At 42.3% G+C, this 21,797-nt stretch overlaps 1 protein-coding gene across 2 annotated transcripts in view; it reads right to left on the reverse strand.

The window, feature by feature from the left end:
• The window catches only part of drosha (drosha ribonuclease III), a 157,244-nt gene that overhangs the window by 21,189 nt on the left and 114,258 nt on the right, over positions 1–21,797 (reverse strand). For both annotated transcript variants that reach the window (XM_036935298.1, XM_036935297.1), the window contains exons 27-31: positions 20,823–20,964; positions 15,128–15,210; positions 13,208–13,311; positions 9,104–9,196; positions 7,763–7,809 (exon numbers count right to left, since the gene is read on the reverse strand). In XM_036935298.1, the coding sequence (XP_036791193.1) occupies positions 7,763–7,809; positions 9,104–9,196; positions 13,208–13,311; positions 15,128–15,210; positions 20,823–20,964 (469 nt within the window). The remainder of the gene's footprint in view (positions 1–7,762; positions 7,810–9,103; positions 9,197–13,207; positions 13,312–15,127; positions 15,211–20,822; positions 20,965–21,797) is intronic.

Consider the following 21,797-nt stretch of genomic DNA (forward strand, 5'->3'; position numbering starts at 1 on the left):
TTATTGACAGAGTGAAAAAAAGGAGGCTGGTACAGAATACAAATATTCAAAAACATGTGTCCCGACTAAAATAATACTGGAAAAAAATGTGACAAAGCAATACAAAGTGTTATGTTTGGGGAAAATAGAATACAACACAGTACTGAGTACCACTCTCCATATTTTGCATCATGTTATGGGTATGCTTGTAATCGTTGAGGACTAGGAGGTTTGTCCAGGATAATAAATGGAGCTTAGCACAGGCAAAATCCTAGAGGAAAACCTGCTTTCCACCAGACACTGGGTGATGAATTCCTGTTTCAGCAGGACAATAACCTACAACACAAGGCCAAATCTACACTGGAGTTACTTACCAAGAAGACCGTGAATGTTCCCTGGAGTGGCAGAGCTACAGTTTTGATTAAAATCTACCTAAACATTTATGGTAATCCCTGAAAAAGGATGGCTAACAATGGTTAACAAAACATTTGACAGAGCTTGAAGAATTTTGAAAAAAAAAAAAGATTGGCAAATATTGCACAATCCTGGTGTGGAATGCTCTTACCCAGAAAGACTCACATCTACAATCGCTGCTATAAGGTGCTTCTACTAAGTATTGACTCAGGGGTGTGAATTCTTATGTAAATGAGATTTCTCTCCATATCATTTTCAATACATTTGCACACATTTCTAATAACATGTTTTCACTTTGTCATTATGGGGTACCCTGTGTAGATGGGTGAGAAAATACATTTAATCCATTTTGAATTCAGGCTATAACAATGTGGAATAAATCAAGGGGTATGAACACTTTGAAGGCACTGTAGATACATATCGTTTATAACAATATTTTGATAAATTGCTAAATAAATGAAAAATTGTACAAATTGGACTACTTTATCTGTTTTGTCGAGCATTAAACCAACAGAACAAAGAATGGCAATTTAAAATCATGTAGAATTCATTTGTTGCACTTCTATTGTCATGCACTTCTTTAAAAAAAACATACTTGAAACTTTTGTTATTCAGAAACATAACGTCACAAATAAGAAAGATATTGTGATGTGACATTTTGGCCAAATCGCCCAGCCCTCCCGGCCACTATCAAGAAATAACATCCATCCAACGTCTTCGCACCTTTCCAATGTTACAGTTTTATCAGCTGCTGTAACAATATGATACAAATCACAGTAAAAACTGGATTTTGACTGCACTCTCTCAGCAAGTAGCTAGCTTTATTGGGAAAGGGGGGGGAAACAGTCCAACGCAGCCCGAGGTTGCGACCAAAATGGCACCCTACTATTCCCTAGTGTCTTCAGAAAGTATGTTGACTTTTCCCCCATTTTGTTGTTACAAAAAGTGGGATTCAAATGGATTTAATTGTAATTTGTTAAGAATCTACACAAAATACTTTAAAAGTCAAAGTGGAAGAAAACATTTCTTGATTAGATAAGCATTCAACCCCGTGAGTCAACAATCACCTTTGGCAGCAATTACAGTTGTGAGTCTCTATGAGCTTTGCACACCTGGATTGTGCAGCACTGGCACATTATTCTTTCAAACATTCTTTAAGCTCGATCAAGTTATTGATCATTGCTAGACAGCCATTTTCAAGTCTTGCCATAGATTATCAAGCCAATTTAAGTCAAATCTGTAACTAGGCCACTCAGGAACATTCAATATCCTCTTGGTAAGTAACTCCAGTGTAGATTTGGCAATGTGTTTTAGGATATTGTCCTGCTGAAAAGTGATTGTGTCTTCCAGTGTCTGATGGAAAGCAGACCAGGTTTTGCTCTAGGATTTTGCCTGTGCTTAGCTCTATTCCGTTGCTTTTTAAATAAAATAACTCCCTAGTAATTGCAGATGACAAGCATACCTATAACTTGATGTAGCCACCACGCTTGAAAATATGATGAGTGGTACTCAGTGATGTGTTGGATTTTCCCCAAACATAACGTTTTGCAATCAAAACATAACGCTATTTCTTTTCCACATTTTTGCAGTTTTACTTTAGAGCCTTATTGCAAACAGGTGCATGTTTTGGAATATTTTTATTCAGTACATGCTTCCTTCTTTTCACTCTGTCAATTAGGTTAGTATTGTGGAGTAAGTAAACATTGTTGATCCATCCCCAGTCTCCTATCACAGCCATTAAATTCTGAAACTGTTTTAAAGTCACCACTGGCCTCATGGTGAATTCTTTGAGCGGATTCCTTCCTTATCTTTGTAGTGACTGGGTTTATTGATACATCATCGAAAGTGTAATTAATAACATCACCATGCTCAAAGGGATATTTAATGTCTGCTTTTTAATTTCACCCATCCACCAATAGGTGCCCTTCTTTGCAAGGCATAGGACAACCTCCCTGGTCTTATTGGTTGAATCGGTGTTTGAAATTCACTGCTCGACTGAGGGACCTTACAGACAATCGTGTGAGGTACTGAGACGAGGTAGTCATTAAAAAATCATTTAAAACCCTATTATTGCACACAGAGTGAGTCCATGCAACTTTATGGGCTCCCGAGTGGCACAGCTGTCTAAGGCACCACATCTCAGTGCTAGAGGCGTCACTAGAGACACCCTGGTTCGAATCCAGGCTGTATCATGTATTTTGGGCGGCAGGTAGCCTAGTGGTTAGAGCGTTGGACTAGTAAACGTAAGGTTGCTAGATCGAATCCCTAAGTTGACAAGGTAAAACTATGTATTTTTGCCCCTGAACATGGCAGTTAACCCAATGTTCCTAGGCCGTCATTGTAAATAAGAATTTGTTCTTAACTGACTTGCCTAGTTAAATAAAGGTTAAATAAGAAAAATCACAACCGGCCATGATTGGGTGTCCCATGAGGCAGCACACAATTGGCCGGTGTAGGCCGTCATTGTAAATAAGAATAAGTTAACTGACTTGCCTAGTTAAATAAAGGTTAAATGTAAAAAATAAAATGTGACTTGTTAAACACATTTTTACTCCTGAACTTATTTAGGCTTGCCTTAACAAAGGGGCTGAATAGTTATTGACTCAAGACATTTTACACATTTTAATTAACGTGTAAAAATAAATACAAAACATAATTCCACTTTGACATTATGGGATATTGTGTGTAGGCTAGCATCAAAACATTTACATTTAATCCATTTTAAATTAAGGCCGTGACAACAAAATGCGGGAAAAGTCAAAGGGAGTGAATACTTTCTGAAGGCACTGAACGGCATAGGGTGCCATTTGGGATGCAGACCTGGACAGTTTGTAATGTCTGATGGAGGGAGAGGAAGAGGCTTTGCAGGGAGAGATGATTTTAAATGAACTGACCTTTTCAGGAGGTATCGCTAAACTAGTCACATGAAACGGCAATTTATGAGGAGGGAAATGTTCATTTACTAGTAATGAGCATCTATCAATCACTATGACAGGGGCATTACACAGGGGAGAGAGAATGGAGGGAATTAAGAATTGGAGGAGGGGGGGGATTGAGAGAGGGAGAGAGAGCATGTCTTCTCTACGCCTCCAGATAAGGAGGGAAGGTGGGGCTGTTAAAAAAACAAACACCCTAAGACGCTAATGTTTCATAAAAGCGAGGGTTTGAATGCCCAAACAGTATCAATCACAGGCCCCTAGGGGACTCATTTGCAGGCCGAAACCAAATAAAATCTTTGACCTTAGTGACCTTCACAACTTCGTCTGCTTCCTCCGTACTCCAGCAAGGCTGGCTTCACCCAGCTACACGCTAATTAGGTCAGGTGAAGAGGAACAAATTAGACTGTTGATTAATGTGTTACTGGTCCGCACACACCTAACTCTCAATGTATTCAAACTAATGCATTACACATGCACATAGATGTGCAGAGTTTCGGAGGAGGTGATTGGTGTATGGGGATGATGATGATGGGGATTTCTTTCATATCAGGTTCTGAGAGCCTATAATTGTGTTCTACCTGGCAGTGAATGAGGCAACGCAAATGAGGCCCCCACCTCACTTTTGATCTGAAATCACCATCACCCACTAATTAATGTATCATTTTTGCAGATTGAAAGTGTTAGAGCTAGAATTGTATCAATATTTATCCTCAAAAAATTGCTATGACATAGCCAAAGAATATAAAGTACAACTTTGGATTTCACCCCCGCGTCATAATCAAATGGTTTAGACCAGTGGTCAACAAGATCACATCCTTAGTCAAGATCTACAGCTCAGATTATTTTTAAACATCTAGATATTTTCTTACATTAACCTAATCAAAACAGTTCTGTAGGAATGAGGTTTGTGCACAAGGCCTAATTCATTATCACAGCATGTTGGCTATATTCCTGGCCTGCCAATATTGCTCCTCAGACAATATTATATTTCAAAACTCAAGCTTTGATAACAAAATAGCTCAGTTTGTGTAGCACTTGCGAGGCATAGCTGAGCATAAATCATTTGCATATTATTATTTGTATTATTTTACTGGACTGATGGTATCTGCATCTGGTGGTCATGATGCATTCAAGACAACAGTTTACTCAAAAATGTAAAAAAAGAAAACGAGGTCAAATCATAACGTCAGTGATCTTCAGGTCGGAAAGTCGGAGCTCTATCTAGAAAGATGCCTGAACATCTGACTTGGAGTTCCGATTTGGATGACCATTCAAAAAAAATTTCCCAATTTTATCGAAGTTGTCTTGAACGCACTGAAGTCGGAGATTTCCGAGTTCCGAAAAAAAAACGCCTCAGAGGAGGGAGGGAGAAAGCGGCAGAGGGTCCGCCTCTCACGGTCCCTGCTCTCTCCTTCCTTTCCTCCGGTGAGACTGACCACCGGACACAGTCTTCCCCCTGATGGCGAAACTCAAGTCGCACTGCATCTGCTTCATGCACAAATTCATGTTGTTCCTATGACCAGAGAGGGTTAAATATTTTTCGACATTAAAATAGACAACGCTTCTCTTGCGTTGACCATGAAGTGCGGGTAGCAAAAGCGATTGAAGTGCTATTTTCCTGTATTTCTAAAAATGACCATATACAGTGCCGTCGGAAATTATTCAGACCCCTTGCCTTTTTCCACATTTTGATAGGTTACAGATTTATTCTAAAATGTATTAAATGTTTTTTTTTCTTTCACAATCTACACACAATATCCCATAATGACAAAGCAAAAACGAGTTTAGAAATGTTAACTAATTAATACAAAAATAAAAATTACATTTACATAAGTATTCAGACCTTTTAATCAGTACTTTGTTGAAGCACCTTTGGCAGCGATTACAGCCTTGGGTATACTAGGGTACGACGCCACAAGCTTGGCACATCTCTATTTGGGGAGTTTCTCCAATTCTTCTCTGCAGATCCTCTCAAGCTCTGTCAGGTTGGATGGGGAGTGTTGCTGCACAGCTTTTATCAGGTCTCTCCAGAGGTGATCGATCGTGTTCAGGTCCGGGCTCTGGCTGGGCCACTCAAGGACATTCAGAGAATTGTCCCAAAACCACTCCTGCATTGTCTTGGCTGTGTGCTTAGGGTCGTTGTCCTGTTGGAAGGTGAACCTTCGTCCCAGTCTGAGGTTGAGCGCTCTAGAGCAGGTTTTCAAAAAAGATCTCTGTACTTTGCTCAATTAATCTTTCCCTCTATCCTGACTGGTCTCCCTGTCCCTGTCGCTGAACAACATTACCACAGCATGATGCTGCAACCACAATGCTTCAATGTAGGGATGGTGCCAGATTTTCTCCAGACGACATTCAGGCCAAATAGTTCAATCTGGGTTTCATCAGACCAGAAAATATTGTTTCTCGTAGTAAGAGTCTTTAGGTGCCTTTTAGCAAACTCAAAGTAGGCTGTCATGTGCCTTTTACTGAGGAGTGGCTTCTGGCCACTCTATCATAAAGGCTGTATTAGTGGATTGCTGCAGAGATGGTTGTCCTTCTGAAAGGTTCTCCCATCTCCACAAAGGGACTAGAGCTCTTTCAAGAGTGACCTTTGGATTCTTGGTCACCTCCCTGCCAAGGCCCATCTCCTCCGATGGCTCAGTTTGGCCAGGCAACCAGCTCTAGGAAGAGTCTTGGTGGTTCCAATTTCTTGGTGGTTCCATTCTTCCATTCCAGAATGGAGGCCACCATGTTCTTGGGGACCTTTAATACTGCAGAAATGTTCCCAGATCTGTCCCTCGACATAATCCTCTCTCGGAGCTCTACGGACAATTCCTTCGACCTCATGGCTTCGTTTTTGCTAGGACATGCACTGTCAACCATGGGACCTTACATAGACAGGTGTGTGCCTTTCCAAATCATGTCCAATCAATTGAATTTACCACAGGTGGACTCCAATCTAGTTTTAGAAACATCTCAAGGATGATCAATGGAAACAGGATCACCTGTGCTCAATTTCGTCTCATAGGAAAGGGACTGAATACTTATGTAAATAAAGGTATGCGGAAGACATTTCAGTTGAACAACTTTCCCTATTTGGTTTTTATATTTTTAATACATTTGCAAACATTTTTATCAACCTGTTTTCACTTTGTCAATATTGTGTAGATTGATGTTTTTTTTATTTAATCCATTTCTGTCAAGAGGTCTGAAACTGATTGTTTCAAGGAAAACTACCAAAACTATTTGTGATGGTGAACCTGAACAATCTAAATAAAATATACTGTAAGCTCTGATCCAGTAAAACACAATTGTAAACAGCACATTTGATAAAAAAATTAGCTCTGAAATTACATTGGTTATCACTCAACTAATAAAGTCAAATATTGCGCAAGTCATTTTACAATCTTTTGAAAGCTGAAAATCACACGCAGACATGTCAGATCAGGAATAGGCCTACCTCTCGTTTGTCAGTGAGCGAAGAAATGCGCAGCGCGCAATTTGTCTAGGCTACTGATATTGCATGGGGTTGATCGGCATGCAAAATGACACGTAGATCAATGACTGTCAACATAATTACATGCTTAGTCCGACACTGAAGGAGAGTTGTCAGACTGCATAGTTGTCACAAGAGATGAGGTATTTTCAGAAGATGGAAAGAAAGCAATTTGAGTAATTGAGTAAAACATTTTAGTGAACCAGCGATTCGTAACATTTTAATGGATTTTCTGACCGAATCATGCTACATTTGGATCGGTTTGGGGTCCCGCAGACCGATGCACTCATATCTTAAACATTTAAACCAGCAACCGATGCATATTGGCGAATTGTTACATAGGGATCTAAATAGTCTGCTTACCAAATGGAACCCTATGCCCTAAGATGCAAGTCACAGCACTACACAGCTCAAGAACCGGGATCATACTAGACACAAGTCTCACACACAGACCAAGGCCTATTCTCATTTTGTCCCTTTTGTTTTAAATACACCAAACAGAGACTTCAACAAGGTCCTCCAAGGCTATTAGCATTGCAGAGGGCCCTTAGCTGGTGTTAGCTTAGCATCCTTGGCCCATAATGCAGGCAGGCCAGGCCACATGCTAGCTGTGTTCTGGACTTTCTCTTCCAACAGGCTAATGCTCCGTATCCAGCAGCCAACCGACTGGACAGGGCAGTGACCACCGCTCTCCAAAGCTCTTTGGCAGCCATTTCGTAATTTAAAAGACACCAAAGCAGGGTATATGTTATTTGTGAAAGGCTTAAACACGTCGAGGTGGTTCGAACCTCTTCAAATGACTGGACAGGCCACTACACTTTGGCAGTCATTTTGAAAAATATTTGAAAAGACAAAGCAAATATTGAACAAAAGAACCAAAGCAGGGTACTACAGTATGTGAAGGGCTTAAACATATTACACTTAGTGGTGGTTCCAACTTCTTCAAACTACTCACATTTCTCGAGTGCGTCCATAGCAGCTCCCATCTCCGCCTGTTGGATACTGGATTGAAAAGGAGAAGGAAAAAAAAAAAAGAGAGAAAAAAAAAGAGAAAAAAAAGAGAGAAAGACGGACAAGAAAGAAAAGGTATTTAGCATATTCAAAACATCCCTTTCAAATGCTGTAGTCTGAGAGCATGCCAATGACAGAGGATTATATAAAAATGTTTTTCCCCAAAGCCTCCCAGGTAGCTAGCACCATGCATACATCTCACAGAGGTAGCTAAGCCTTTGGGCCAGGCGCTCTCTCAGCATGTACACTGTTTACTGTATTGCTCTCTGTAAATATTATATTATGTGATCATAGGCAAGTGGCAGGGGGGGTAACGGGGCTTACGTTTAGTAAATATAAAACAGTAAGCTGGGTAGAGATACTATGGAGGGGACAAAGTTATCGCCAGCTTAGAGGCAGAGAGCGCTCTTTCAAGAGGGCCATGAGAGGGATTTTCAATGCAGAGGGGTGAGAGATGTTTGATGGATTTTGTATTATTCTTAAGCTGAGTAGAATGGTTTTATCTCCTCTCTGAAAGGGTCTTCCTTCACGCAGCGATTCACATTTTCTTTACCCTACGGTTCTTTATAAAAGCCTCCCCATCCTTTCCCCTCGTCCCTCTGAAGAGAAACATCACAGGTAGAACCAAACAAAACCCTAGCTAGCCCTGGAGAAAATCTGTCTCAAATGGCACCCTATTCCCTTCATAGTGCATTAGTTTTGAACAAAAGGGAACAGGGTGCCTATTGAGCCGCAGCCTAAGACACACTGTGTGCAGACTTTTTTTTTTGTCACAGAGCTTTTCTCCAGCCATATCAGCTAGCCCTAGCTCTAGTCCAGGGCGTTAGTGAAGGCATGCTCAGCGTTAGCAAACCGTATTAATGTCCTGGACCAGAGCTAAGCTAGCTCTGGAGAGAGAGACACTGTGTGCGGTCTCTCGCTCTCACAGGGCATTTCCCCTCCTCAAAATGATGTTTCTATAATACCATTTATGTCAATTCAATAATGAATCGATTCATTTTCATTCCGCATAAAGTCCCTCCCAATAGAACAGCCACAGCGCTTAATTGCTATAATAAACACCATCAATAAAACATGGCCATTATTTCTAGAGCCCATTAGCCGTGCATTGAGCAGAGCGGTGCACACTGAAGACTGCATCCTGGATGCCACTCTATTCCCTGTGTAGTGCACTACTTTTGACCAAGAACCAATGGGCCTCTGGTCAAAAATCAGTGCACTATATAAGGACTAAGGTGCCATTTGGGACACATGCTAACTCGGTCTAATGGGTCGGTCTACGTACCTTGGGCCCTTGCCACAGCCTATCCTCTCTCCTTTGAAGTACACAGCCACAGTGTAGGTTCGCGCGTGAGACGGCCCCACTGTCTGCAGGGTCCTGCAGCAAACGGATGAAAAGGAGAGTGGGATGAGCGATGGAGGAGAGGAAAAAAGGAGCAATAGAGAAATAATGACAGACATGAGAAAGCTCAAGGACACTCAATGTTGGTATCGTCCTTCTGGAAAAGAACAAGAAAACAAACATTTTCATTTGGAGCTAATATAATTCATCTGCAGAGAGAGAGGAAAAAGGGAGAGAGGAAAATACAGGAGAATACTTTGATTCGTCTGGGCGTGGTTTGACAGTGTACAGAAGCAATCTGAGGGACAGTTAAACAATAAAAAGGCCCCCCATCATCTCTGGACGGTTAAAATATGTGTGTTCTTCTGCTACAAAGAAAATAAATAGAATAAAGTAGTAAAATAATGATAATGCTCTATGACAGTCCCCACCAGGCTTTGGTGTTATGTGGAAATACATGAGCCACCAGCAAACTCAGGGAGAAAGTCCTGGAAAACGATATCACATTCATATCATATGAAACATTTAAAAATACATTAGACATCACCATTTTTAGTTAGATATCAGCAGGGAGAAGGGAGTACAAGTAAACAACACTTGTAGATGTCTAAAATGTTAACATTAGCATAAACCACACACCGACACCCTAAATTATTAACAAACAATTTACTTATTTCAGGGGTGCTATTAATTTTTAATGCAATGTGGTCACTTACGGCATTTCATCAATAATTCAATCATATTTCTCACTTACAAATGAAGAAGCCTGTGGCATGTTCCGAAACAAATACTAACGGTTCTTCAGCCCTGCTGAATTCTGAAACAAACCTCGACAGGGAAAACTGTCACTTGGAATTAGAATCTCTCTGAAAGCGGCAGAAACCAGAGAAATGGGGATATGAGGAAGCATTAGTCAGCTGTCACATCCAAGCAGGTCACACATTCAGTACAGTACAGACAGACATAATATGTATGTTTGTATTGATTTTATGGTCCTTTAATAAAGGTTTCTTTGCAGCAATTCGACCATGAAGGCCTGACTCACACAGTCTCTTCTGAACAGTTGATGTTGAGATGTGTCTGTTACTTGAACTCTGTGAAGCATTTATTTGGCTTCAATCTGTGGTGCAGGTAACTCTAATGAATTTATCCTCTGCAGCTGAGGTAATGCTGGGTCTTCCTTTCTTGTGGCGGTCCTCATGAGAGCCAGTTTCATCATAGCTCTTGGTTTTTACAACTGCAATTGAAAAAACTTTCAAAGTTCTTGACATTTTCCGGATTCACTGACCTTCACATCTTAAAGTAATGATGGACTGCTGTTTTTCTTTGCTTATTTGACCTCTTCCTGCCATAATATGGACTTGGTCTTTTACCAAATAGAGGTATCTTCTGTATACCAGCCTTAACTTGTCACAACACAACTGATTAGCTCAAACGCATTTAGGAAAACAATAAATTCCACAAATTAACTTTTAACAAGGCACACCTGTTCATTGAAATGCATTCCATGTGACTACCTCATGAAGCTGGTTGAGAGAATGCCAATATTGAGCAAAGCTGTCAAGGCAAAAGGTGGTTACTTTGAAGAATCTCAATATATGTTAATTTGTTTAACACTTTCTTGGTTAATACATGATTCCATATGTGTTATTTCATAGTTTTGATGTCTTCACTATTATTCTACAATGTAGAATTTGTAAAAATTAAGAAAAACTCTGGAATGAGTAGGTATGCCCAGACTTTTGACTGGTACTGGAAATATATATAAACTCCTTTTTCAGGACCCTGTCTTTCAAAGATAATTCATAAAAATCCAAATAACTTCACAGATCTTCATTGTAAAGGGGTTAAACACTGTTTCCCATGCTTGTTCAGTGAACCATAAACAATTAATGAACATGCACCAGTGGAACAGTTGTTAAGACACTAACAGCATACAGACGGTAGGCAATTAAGGTCACAGTTATGAAAACTTGGGACACTAAAGAGGCCTTTCTACTGACTAGGAAAAAAAACCCAAAAGAAAGATGCCCAGGGTCCCTGCTCATCTGTGTGAATGTGCCTTAGGTATGCTGCAAGGAGGCATGATGACTGCAGATGTGGCAGGGCAGTAAATTGCAATGTCCGTACTGTGAGACGCCTAAGACAGCGCTACAAGGAGACAGGACGGACAGCCGACCGTCCTCGCAGTGGCAGACCACTTGTAGCAACACCTGCACAGGATATATCCAAACATCACACCTGCGGGACAGGTACAGGATGGCAACAACAGCTGCCCGAGTTAAGAATGCACAATCCCTCCATCAGTGCTCAGACTATCCACAATAGGCTGAGAGAGGCTGGACTAAGGTCTTGTAGGCCTGATGTAAAGGCAGGTCCTCACCAGACGAGTCGCGATTTTGTCTCACCAGGGTAGATGGTTGGATTCGCGTTTATCGTTGAAGGAATAAGCGTTACACCGAGGCCTGTACTCTGGAGCGGGATCGATTTGGAGGTGGAGGGTCCGTGGTCTGGGGCGGTGTGTCACAGCATCATCGGACTGAGCTTGTTGTCATTGCAGGTAATCTCAACACTGTGCTTTACAGGGAAGACATCCTCCTTCCTCCTGTGGTACCCTTTCTGCAGGCTCATCCTGACACCAGCCATACTGCTCGTTCTGTGCGTGATTTCCTGCAAGACAGGAATGTCAGTGTTCTGCCATGGCTAGTGAAGAGCCCGGATCTCAATCCCATTGAGCACGACTGGGACCTGTTGGATCAGAGGGTGAGGACTAGGGCCACTCCCCCGAGAAATGTCCAGGAACTTGCAGGTGCCGTAGTGGAAGAGTGGGGTAACATCTCACAGCAAGAACTGGCAAATCTGGTGCAGTCCATGAGGAGGAGATGCACTGCAGTACTTAATGCTGCTGGTGGCCTCACCAGATACTGACTGTTACTTTTGATTTTGACCCCCCCCCCCCCTTTCATTAGGGACACATTATTCAATTTCTGTTAGTCACATGTATGTGGAACTTTTATGTTTATGTCTCAGTTGTTAAATCTTGTTATGTTCATACAAATATTTACACATGTTAAGTTTGCTGAAAATAAACGCAGTTGACAGTGAGAGGAGTTTATATCCACACTATGAGGTTGGAATAATACTGTGAAAATCTGAAAATTATGATAATAACCTATTATAGTAAGCGCTGGTTGAAAAGAGCACCTGGAATTTCAGTCTGTTTGGTGGGGGTTGAGTTTCGCATGTCTGGGTCTGGGGCATGCCACCATGCGAGCACATTTTTTGAGAGGCCCCCTCACGCCTCCAGATAGCATTATGAACACGTCAGGAGGCATGGCAAAATGTTTAGAATTACAGTAAATTAGCTTTAAAAAATAAAAATGTTCTCACATCCTCATTGCAAAATGTGTGGAATAATACTCATCACTGTAACCCTTCATTCAGTCTTAGAATGGGACTGTCCCTTGTTGCGTATATGTCTCTCTCAATGTAGCATGACATTTGCCATAAAACTGCACGTCTCTCTCTGCCCCATGGCAAAATGTGTAGAATTGCAATACGTTTACCTCCAAGCTGCATCCCAAATGGCACCCTATTCCCTATATAATGCTCTACCTTTGACCAGGGAACATACGGGCTCTGGTCAAAAGTAGTGCACTATATAGGGAATAGGGTGCCATTTCAGACACATCACAAAGCCTGCTATCAGTTGCTTCCCATGAAATATTCAGACCTTAATTCAAATCAAATCTCTCAAGTTATCTTAACAAGAAAGTGAAGTATACACTGTGGTGAATTCCAAACAGGCTGGTCCTGTAACCCACACACACGCAGTTGTCAGTGACATTTAGCCTAGTTCATTTCGCCTTGGAACTTGGGAAGCTGTCCGTCAAATGACACTTGTCCCTTGACCTTATGTCAAATAAGAGGTTTCTTTGGAAGTGGTGCTTTTTATCCCAACAACAAAGACCTTTACACAACAGAGCACATTCACTATGCCTGTGTGTGGTTAGTGTGTGTGTGCGTGGGGGGGGGGGACTAGCTTACTTGTAGAGGGGTATGTCGGGCTCCTTGCCCTCCGTGCGCAGGGTCAGGCAGCACTGTTGGAGCTGGGATTTAGGATCGTTCCAATCCTGGTTTAGGATAAACTCCTGCAACACACACGCGCACATGCTTTACACATCACAAATACTGTAGAGTAACAATTACAAACTCTACCTCTATTCATCTCCCTTACCCCTGCTTTCATTGCTTCCCTGACTCTTTCCTGCTTTCCACCTCTTATCCTACTCTCACTTTTTGTTCTTCTCTGGCGCTCTCTGCCTCTCCGCTCTCTCCATCTCCCTGACTTTTCTCTCTCTGCAGTGGGCACAAATCACAGGCTACTTAAGACAAAAGCGTCTCCAGCCTGCTCCTAGCAGAGACAGAAATACAGAGCTCTCTCTCAGGGTCTGTCTGGGAGTCTCCCAGGTGTGCAGGCCTGATACATTCTCCAATCCAAAGGGACTTCTAAAAGCACTTCCATTAACTGGAAAGCAGCCCTGTTATAAAAAAGGGACACTTTGAATCTATAACTGTCTGTTCCTATTAATTTTCTACAAAGATGGGTTCGGCATGCCTTGTAGCCAATGCTCTCGCCTGCTCCCTCTTTGGTGTTCCCTCTCCCTCTCTGGGGGGCATCCCTACCCCTCCTTCCTGCCTTCAGCAATAAGAGATTTGTACTGGCTGTTTTGATACCAAAACACATGCACATAAATTGCACAAATACATACACACACAGGTGTACACACACGTAAATCCTACAAGGACATAATGGTTCCATATAAGTCCATTGACTTTCTTCCAGAAGATTCTATAAAGCAATAATAGGGCTCTGGTTTCTAAGAGGCTATGTTCCAAATAGCTCCCTATTCCCTACATAGTGCATTACTTTAGAGAATAGTGGCCCCTATGGGGCCAGGACAAATATAAGCACCCACCACATTATCATATAGGGAATAGGGTGCCCTTTGGGACGAAGTCTGAAAGGCTATGTGAAGAGATGTGTTGGTCTTTTTCACAACTTTTTGGTGGAAGTGGAAATGAGGTGCTCTCTCTCTGTAGTCGCACACACACACACACACACGGTTCAGATCCTCCATGGCCACCCACACTCCCAGGAGACCCACACAGACAGCAATTAGTACACCATTGTAGGCTGAGCCATCACCTTCACACAGTGTGCAGGATGTGTGTGAGTGTGTGAAGGAGGTAGCCGTAGTGTGTGTGTGTGTGTGTGTGTGTAAGCAGTAGTCTCTCTTGACCATTCTAACAGGAAGAAGCAGGTCCACCAAGCTATTCATCCTACAGACAGAATGTCTTCTCTAAAGGGAGGGAGGGAGGGAGGGAGAGGAGGGAGGCAGGTCCACCAATTTAGAGACTCACTTCGCTAAATCTCACCAATTTACTGATACGTCACACCCTCTGCCATCTAATACGAGAGGAGGCTTAACTGAGGTCTTTCTGAATGAACACCACACCCACCACCTGAAACACTTGAGAAACAACAGCACCTTAGAACAGGTCAGTGAGCTGGCTACACAAGTGGTGGTAGGGGATCAATATCTAAACAGTCAGTAACAACCCAATAAAGTAGCTAGCAAAGACCCAACCGGAACCGGCGCCCATTAAAGATGACTACAATAGGACTGTACAGCCATGCTAAGACCGTTGAGGAGTCTAGCACCACTTGAGTGCCGCTCGTCAATGCTAGTGCTATTAGTTTAGCCATTAGCTTCCATCGCCTCCCCTCTCTACCGGTGGTACATAGAGAAGAGAAGAGTGGTCATTGATTGGCGAGTGAGTGGCCTCTCTCGCGGTCGTGGGGATGCTGGCTGTCGATGGGATCAGAAGAGAGTGAGTGCGACCTCACCTTCAGACATGCACGCGCTCAGACGCACAGGGGAGATTACACACACGCTCACTCACCTTCAGTCGAGGGAAGAAGCAGACGTTCATGAAGGTGTGAACGTACTCCAGATCCTTATCGATGTAGAGCGCCGCGATGAAAGCTGCCCGTGACAGAAGAGAAGAGAGGAAAGAACAATGAACGAGGGATGAAAGAGAGGAGAGACTACATAACGGAAGGGATGAAAGGGAGAGTCGATGTTTAAGAAGTAACGTCGTACAAATATAAAAACTGCTTTGTGGTTAAGAACAACATTAACACGAGAGGAGAGGGGGGAGGTTATGGAATGGGTATACTAAAAGGGGGTTTATATATCGACTGAACGGAACCGGATGGACCATGATGGCTGGCTGCTGCCTATCTGGGCCCATTTATGCATTTCAGGGTAGCAGTGCTGATCTAGGGTCCTTTAAAAATATATATATTTTAGATCATAATGAATAAGGTTATATGGACAGATCCTAGATTGGCACTCCTACTCCGAGATGCTTTGTTGATATTGGCCCTGGACTCAATAATAAAGGCTCCATACAAGTTGCACAGACATCAAAAGGAAATGGAACATAATAACACACTAAATATAAAAATATGATCTTCCACCATAGTTAATGGAACCGTGCTGGAAAGGACCATTTAAAAAGAGAATATTTCAGCCAGAGCAGCAAAGTTAGCAGTACCATAGTATAAAAAAGGGTAATATAACCTAGTCTGTCTACTGTCAGACTGTACAATAACAGCCTCTAGCTCTTAAATGATTTCAGTCATATTTTTTAACAATTCAGTTTTCCCATCAAGAAAATAAATGACCTGTATTATGAATATAAGTGATACATTCTTATGCTGTTTTCGATGCAAATTTTAATGATGTAAATTCTGCATTTCTTCAGTTTTTCTGTAAAGTGAGCAAGAATGAAAAAAGTATTGTGCAGAAGGCCCTTGTTAATTTTTGTGTCTCTTCCCAGTCCCTTCAGACTACACACCAGTCACCCCCCTTGTTCAGGTTGTCTAAACCATTTTTGGGCCTCCTCCCAGTCCCTTCAGACTACACACCAGTCACCCCCCTTGTTCAGGTTGTCTAAACCATTTTTGGGCCTCCTCCCAGTCCCTTCAGACTACACACCAGTCACCCCCCTTGTTCAGGTTGTCTAAACCATTTTTGGGCCTCCTCCCAGTCCCTTCAGACTATACACCTGTCACCACATTCTACTACACAGTGTTTTATTCTCACCTTACACACAAGAGAAGGCAGGCTGGAGTCAAAGTGAAGAGAGAAGGTAATAAGTAATATTTCAGATGCCGTGTAGAGAGAGGCTGTGTCCCAAATTGCACATTGTTCCTTATATAGTGCACTACTTTTGACCAGGGCCCACATGGGAATCGAACCCACAACCCTGGTGTTGCAAGTGCCATAATCTACCAACTGAGCTACACTGCAGTATTTTCAATACTCAGGTGCACCTTGTGCTGGGGACCAAAAAAAGGCCACTCAAATGTGCAGCGGTCACAGAACAATGCCACAGACGTCTCACGTTTTGAGGGAGCATGCAAATGGCATGCTGACTGCAGGAATATCCAACAAAGCTTTTGTTAGAGAATTAAGCCACCTTCAACATCGTTTTAGAGAATTTGGCAGTACATCCAAACGGCCTCACAACCACAGACCAGGTGTAATCAAGCTAGACCAATACCTCCACATCTGGCTTCTTCAGCTGCGGGATCGTCTGAGACCAGCCAACTGGACAGCTGATGAAACTGTGGGTTAGAACAACCTAAACATTTCTGCACAAACTGTCAAAAACGGTCTCAGGGAAGCTCATCGGTGTGCTCGTCTTCCTCACAAGGGTCTTGACCGGACTGCAGTTCGGCGTCATGACTTACTTCAGTGGGCAAATGCTCACCTTCAATGGCTACTGGCATGGTGGAGAAGTGTGCTATTCACGGATGGTTTCAACTGTACAGGGCAGATGGCAGATGGTATGGCGCTGTGGGAGAGCGGATTGCTGATATCAACCTCGTGAACAGAGTGCCCCAATGGTGGCTGTCGGGTTATGGTATGGCCAAGCATAAGCAATGGACAACAAACACATTTGCATTTTGAAAGCAGAGATACCGTGATGAGATCCTGAGGCCCATTGTCGTGCCATTCATCAGCTGCCATCACCTCATGTTTCAGCATGATAATGCACGGCCGCCATGAATTTCCTTCAATTGACTGATTGCCTTAAATGAACTGTAACTCAGTAAAACTTTTGAAATTTGAAATATATTTTTGTTCAGTCTAGCTAAATAGCATGACTGTTCATATGCTCAAGAGCAGCACTCAATTCAGCCCAAACCCCTCAACCCAGCTGTCATCATCTCTGCTATAGCATTTGAATAATATTTGAGGATGCAAATAATCTAGTGTGTGTGTGTGTGTGTGTGTGTGTGAGCGTGTACGTGGCACCAAGTACAAAGTTCTCCCTATATAATGTTGCCTTTGATGGATTTAAGACGCTCTCTCTGAGTGTTTCATGTTCACATTGTGTGTGTGTGTGTGTGTGTGTGTGTGTGTGTGTGTGTGTGTGTGTGTGTGTGTGTGTGTGTGTGTGTGTGTACAGTGCATGTCATCCTCTTGTGTCTTGGCCTTTGAAGAGCATCCAGTATGATACACCTAGTCATGCTGCTGCCACTTGAGCCCGCCCAATACCGCCCAACCCCTTAATGCTCAGGCCTGGTCTTAGGATTCGTCCCAAATCGTGACCGGCTAGCTACATAGTGCACTACTTTTGATCAGACGCATATGAGCCCTGGTCAAAAGTAGTGCACTATGTAGGGAATACAGTGCCTTTTGGGACACAGCCTTGATGTCTGACTGGAAGGCCAAGTGAGTGGAAGGAGGGCTGTAACATGTCTTTTCACTAGCCATGACACAGAGCCCTCACTCATTCATCAACCCTCCGGTCACCAAGCAAGCAGCAAAGGACTCAGAAGCCAAAAGGACAAGGCCAGGTCCATGTACTCCCACAGGACAATTAAACATCTCTTACTGGCCTTTGGAAAGAGACGATGCAAAACGCCAATAGTTCAAGGTTTAAAGACGTCAAGGAGAGATGAGAGGTCATGTAGCCTACGTACAAAAACATGCAAACAACAATTTTTAAAACCTCAAGGAGAGAGCATTGTCCACAAAGGGATACCACAGATTTACATATACAGAGCATTCGGGAAGTATTCAGGCCTCTTTTCCACATTTTGTTAAGATATAGCCTAATTCTAAAATGGATTAAATACAAATCCTCATAAATCTACACACAATACCCCATAATGACAAAGAAAAAAAAAAGAAAAAAAAGAAATATAAATTTTAAAGCTTTGCTATGAAACTCGAAATTGAGCTCAGGTGCATGGTGTCTCCATTGATCATCCTTGAAATGTTTCTAAAACTAGATTGGAGACCACCTGTGGTAAATTTAATTGATTGAACATTATTTGGAAAGGCACACACCTGTCAATATAAGGTCCCAGAGTGAACAGTGCATGTCAGCGCAAAAACCAAGCCATGATGTCAAAATAATTATCCTTAGAGCTCCGAGACAGGATTGTGTCGAGGGCCAGATCTGGGGAAGGGTACCAAAACATGACTGCAGCATTGAAGGTCCCCAAGAACACAGTGGCCGCCATCATTCTTAAATGGAAGACGTTTGGAACCACCAAGACTCTACCTAGAGCTGGCTGCCCGATCAAACTGAGCAATCGGGGGAGAAGGGCCTTGGTCAAAAAAGCAACAATAGTTCCTCTGTAGAGATGGGAGAAATTTCCAGAAGGACAACAATCTCTGTAGCACTCCACCAATCAGGCCTTTATGGTAAAGTGGCCAGACGGAAGCCACTCCTCAGTAAAAGGCACATGACAGCCGCTTGGAGTTTGCCAAAAGGCACCTAAAGACTCTCAAACCATGAGAAACAAGATTCTCTGGTCTGATGAAACCAAGACAACTATTTAGCCTGAATGCCAAGCATCACGTCTGGTGGAAGTCTGCCATCATCCTTACGGTGAAGCGTGTTGGGAGCATCATGCTGCGGGAAAGTTTTTCAGCAGCAGGGACTGGGAGACTAGTCAGGATCAAGGTAAAAATGAACGAAAGTAGAGAGAGATCCTTGATGAAAACCTAATCCAGACCGCTCAGGACCTCAGACTGGGGCAAAGGTTCACCATCCAACAGGACAACGACCCAAAGCACACAGCCAAGACACTGCAGGAGTGGCTTTGGGACAAGTCTCTGAATGTCCTTGAGTGGCCCAGCCTGAGCCCAGACTTGAACCCAATCGAACATCTCTGGAGAGACCTGAAAATATCTGTGCAGCAACGCTCCCCATTCAACCTGACAGAGCTTGAGAGGATCTGCAGAGAAGAATGGGAGAAACCTCCCAAATACAGGTGGGCCAAACTTGTAGTGTCATACCAAAGAAGACTCAAGGCTTTAATCACAGCCAAAGGTGCTTCAACAAAGTACTGAGTAAAGGGTCTGAATAATTATGTAAATGTAACATTTGACATAATTTCTAAAAACCTATATTTGCTTTGTCATTATGGGGTATTGTGTGTAGATTTGTCGTTTTAAAAAACAAACATTTTAGAATAAGGCTGTAATGTAACAAAATGTGGAAAAAGTGAAGGATGCACTGTATAATCCATTAAATAAAGGAAATCTATGCCTTGTTCGTACAATAAATGCAAAATGACAATGGTTTGTGTTTAAAAATCTCAGACAGAGAGAAAGGAGAGAAGGAGAGTCCTCGGACATACATGCAGTACACACAAAATGGCAATTGATCCGTTTTGAAGAGAGAAGTCAGAAGAGAGACCTTGTAAATACAGTACACATGAAATGACAATGATTGTGGTCCTCTGTAGCTCAGTAGTCAGAGCATGGCACTTACAATGCCAGGATAGTGGGTTCGATCCCTGGGACCACCCATACGTAAAATGCATGACTAAGTCGCTTTTGTTAAAGTGTCTGCTAAATGGCATATATTATATACAGTTACGGTCAAATATATTGTCACCTTTGCACTTTTCTTAAATACTTCCCAATTTTTCTAAAATAAGTTACAATTGAAACAAACTTTGGGTCTCCACACCACGTTAAGGGATTGCAGCACACCTTTAATTTTTTGTAAACTTCAGTTTACAATTTTCATTTAGAAAATAAAGGTTATGGGTCTTCCAGCAGGACAATGACCCCGAACACACATCAATAAGCACCAAGGAATGGTTCAAGAAGTAACGCTGGACTATTCTCAATTATCGATCAAAGAGTCCAGATCTGAACCACATCTACCTATGCCGAGATCTGAAAACAGTTTGCTGCTGAAGAGTGGGCCAATCGCCCAGTAGAAAGGTGCAGCAAGCTCATTAAAACTACAAGAAGCATTTGTCCGCAGTTATCTTGGCCAGAGGCTGTTCAACCAAGTACTAGCTCCGGGGTGCCAATAATTTTGTCCCTGTCATTTGTCTTTATTAAAACACACAGAACAATTGTTAACCTAAGTTTATAGAAAATTGTTCTGCCATATTGAAAATCAAATAAAGTGTGGAGATCAAACGTTTTTTTTCTTCTTCAATTTCGACTTATTTTAGAAGAAAAAAGGGAATTATTTAAGAAAAGTACAAGGGTGCCAATATATTTGGTGACAAATGTATATTCAAAAGGGCTGTGAACTGTATACGTACATTCCAGCAGGTCAGCAAGGGTCTTGGTCCGGAGGGCCACTGGCCGTTTAGTTTTGTCGTTAGTGATCGCAAACTCCTGCATGCCCAGCTCCTCTGCAACTTTGGCTTGGGTACGGTTGTTGACCAAGGAGCTACGCAACAGCTGTGGAACACACACACATGCAGAAATCAAATTTAGCTCAAACACAGACATATCCAAGTCCCAGATGCACTTTTGCACATATTCCACCCCCCAAAACAACAACAACATATGGACTAACACATCACAGATGCTTTACAGTGCAAGATATTCAATGTTTCACTCACATAAATATTACTTTGTGACTCAAAGCTATCCAGATGAAGATATGTCAAAACAAGACAAGTGCATTTCCTGCTCTAAAAGAGACAGCTGAAAACATGATAAATATAATTATAGCAGAGGGGAAAAGAAAGTACAGAAGTAGAGATGAGTTGAGAAAAAGGCTGTGTGACGTCTTGGCTAACTCAGTCTCAACGACACACAGTCACATATAAAAAGCTACACGTGTTGAATGAGCACTAATCTACTTGTAATCCATTTGAGTCGGAGTCTGTTTCTACTCTTGGTCAGGCCGGGACCATCACATCCTCAGTAGAGCTTGGCGTCACTTAGCTATGCTTCACTGCAGAGCTTTTATCCCATTGATGTCACATCTACTCTCTTCCACTAACAAATATCTAACTGGAGATCTGATTTTACTTAGCAGCTTTTAGTTAAGACGTCTCTATGACAAATTGGTTCCAGAACTAACACTGTATGTTCTTTCTTTCTGACTGCAGAGAACGGAAGAAAAAGGAACCAAAAAATAAAGAGTGGCTTTTTCTTGGGGGGGGGGCATTCAATATTGATTGAAAATATGGAAAATTCATGAATGGAATGTTCCGGAGGTTACCTTTATATAAGAGGCACACAGAAACACCCCTAACACCACACACACACTGTTACAGCACCAT

The sequence above is a fragment of the Oncorhynchus mykiss genome, chromosome 11 (assembly GCF_013265735.2).
Source record: "Oncorhynchus mykiss isolate Arlee chromosome 11, USDA_OmykA_1.1, whole genome shotgun sequence".
Taxonomy (NCBI): Eukaryota; Metazoa; Chordata; class Actinopteri; order Salmoniformes; family Salmonidae; genus Oncorhynchus; species Oncorhynchus mykiss.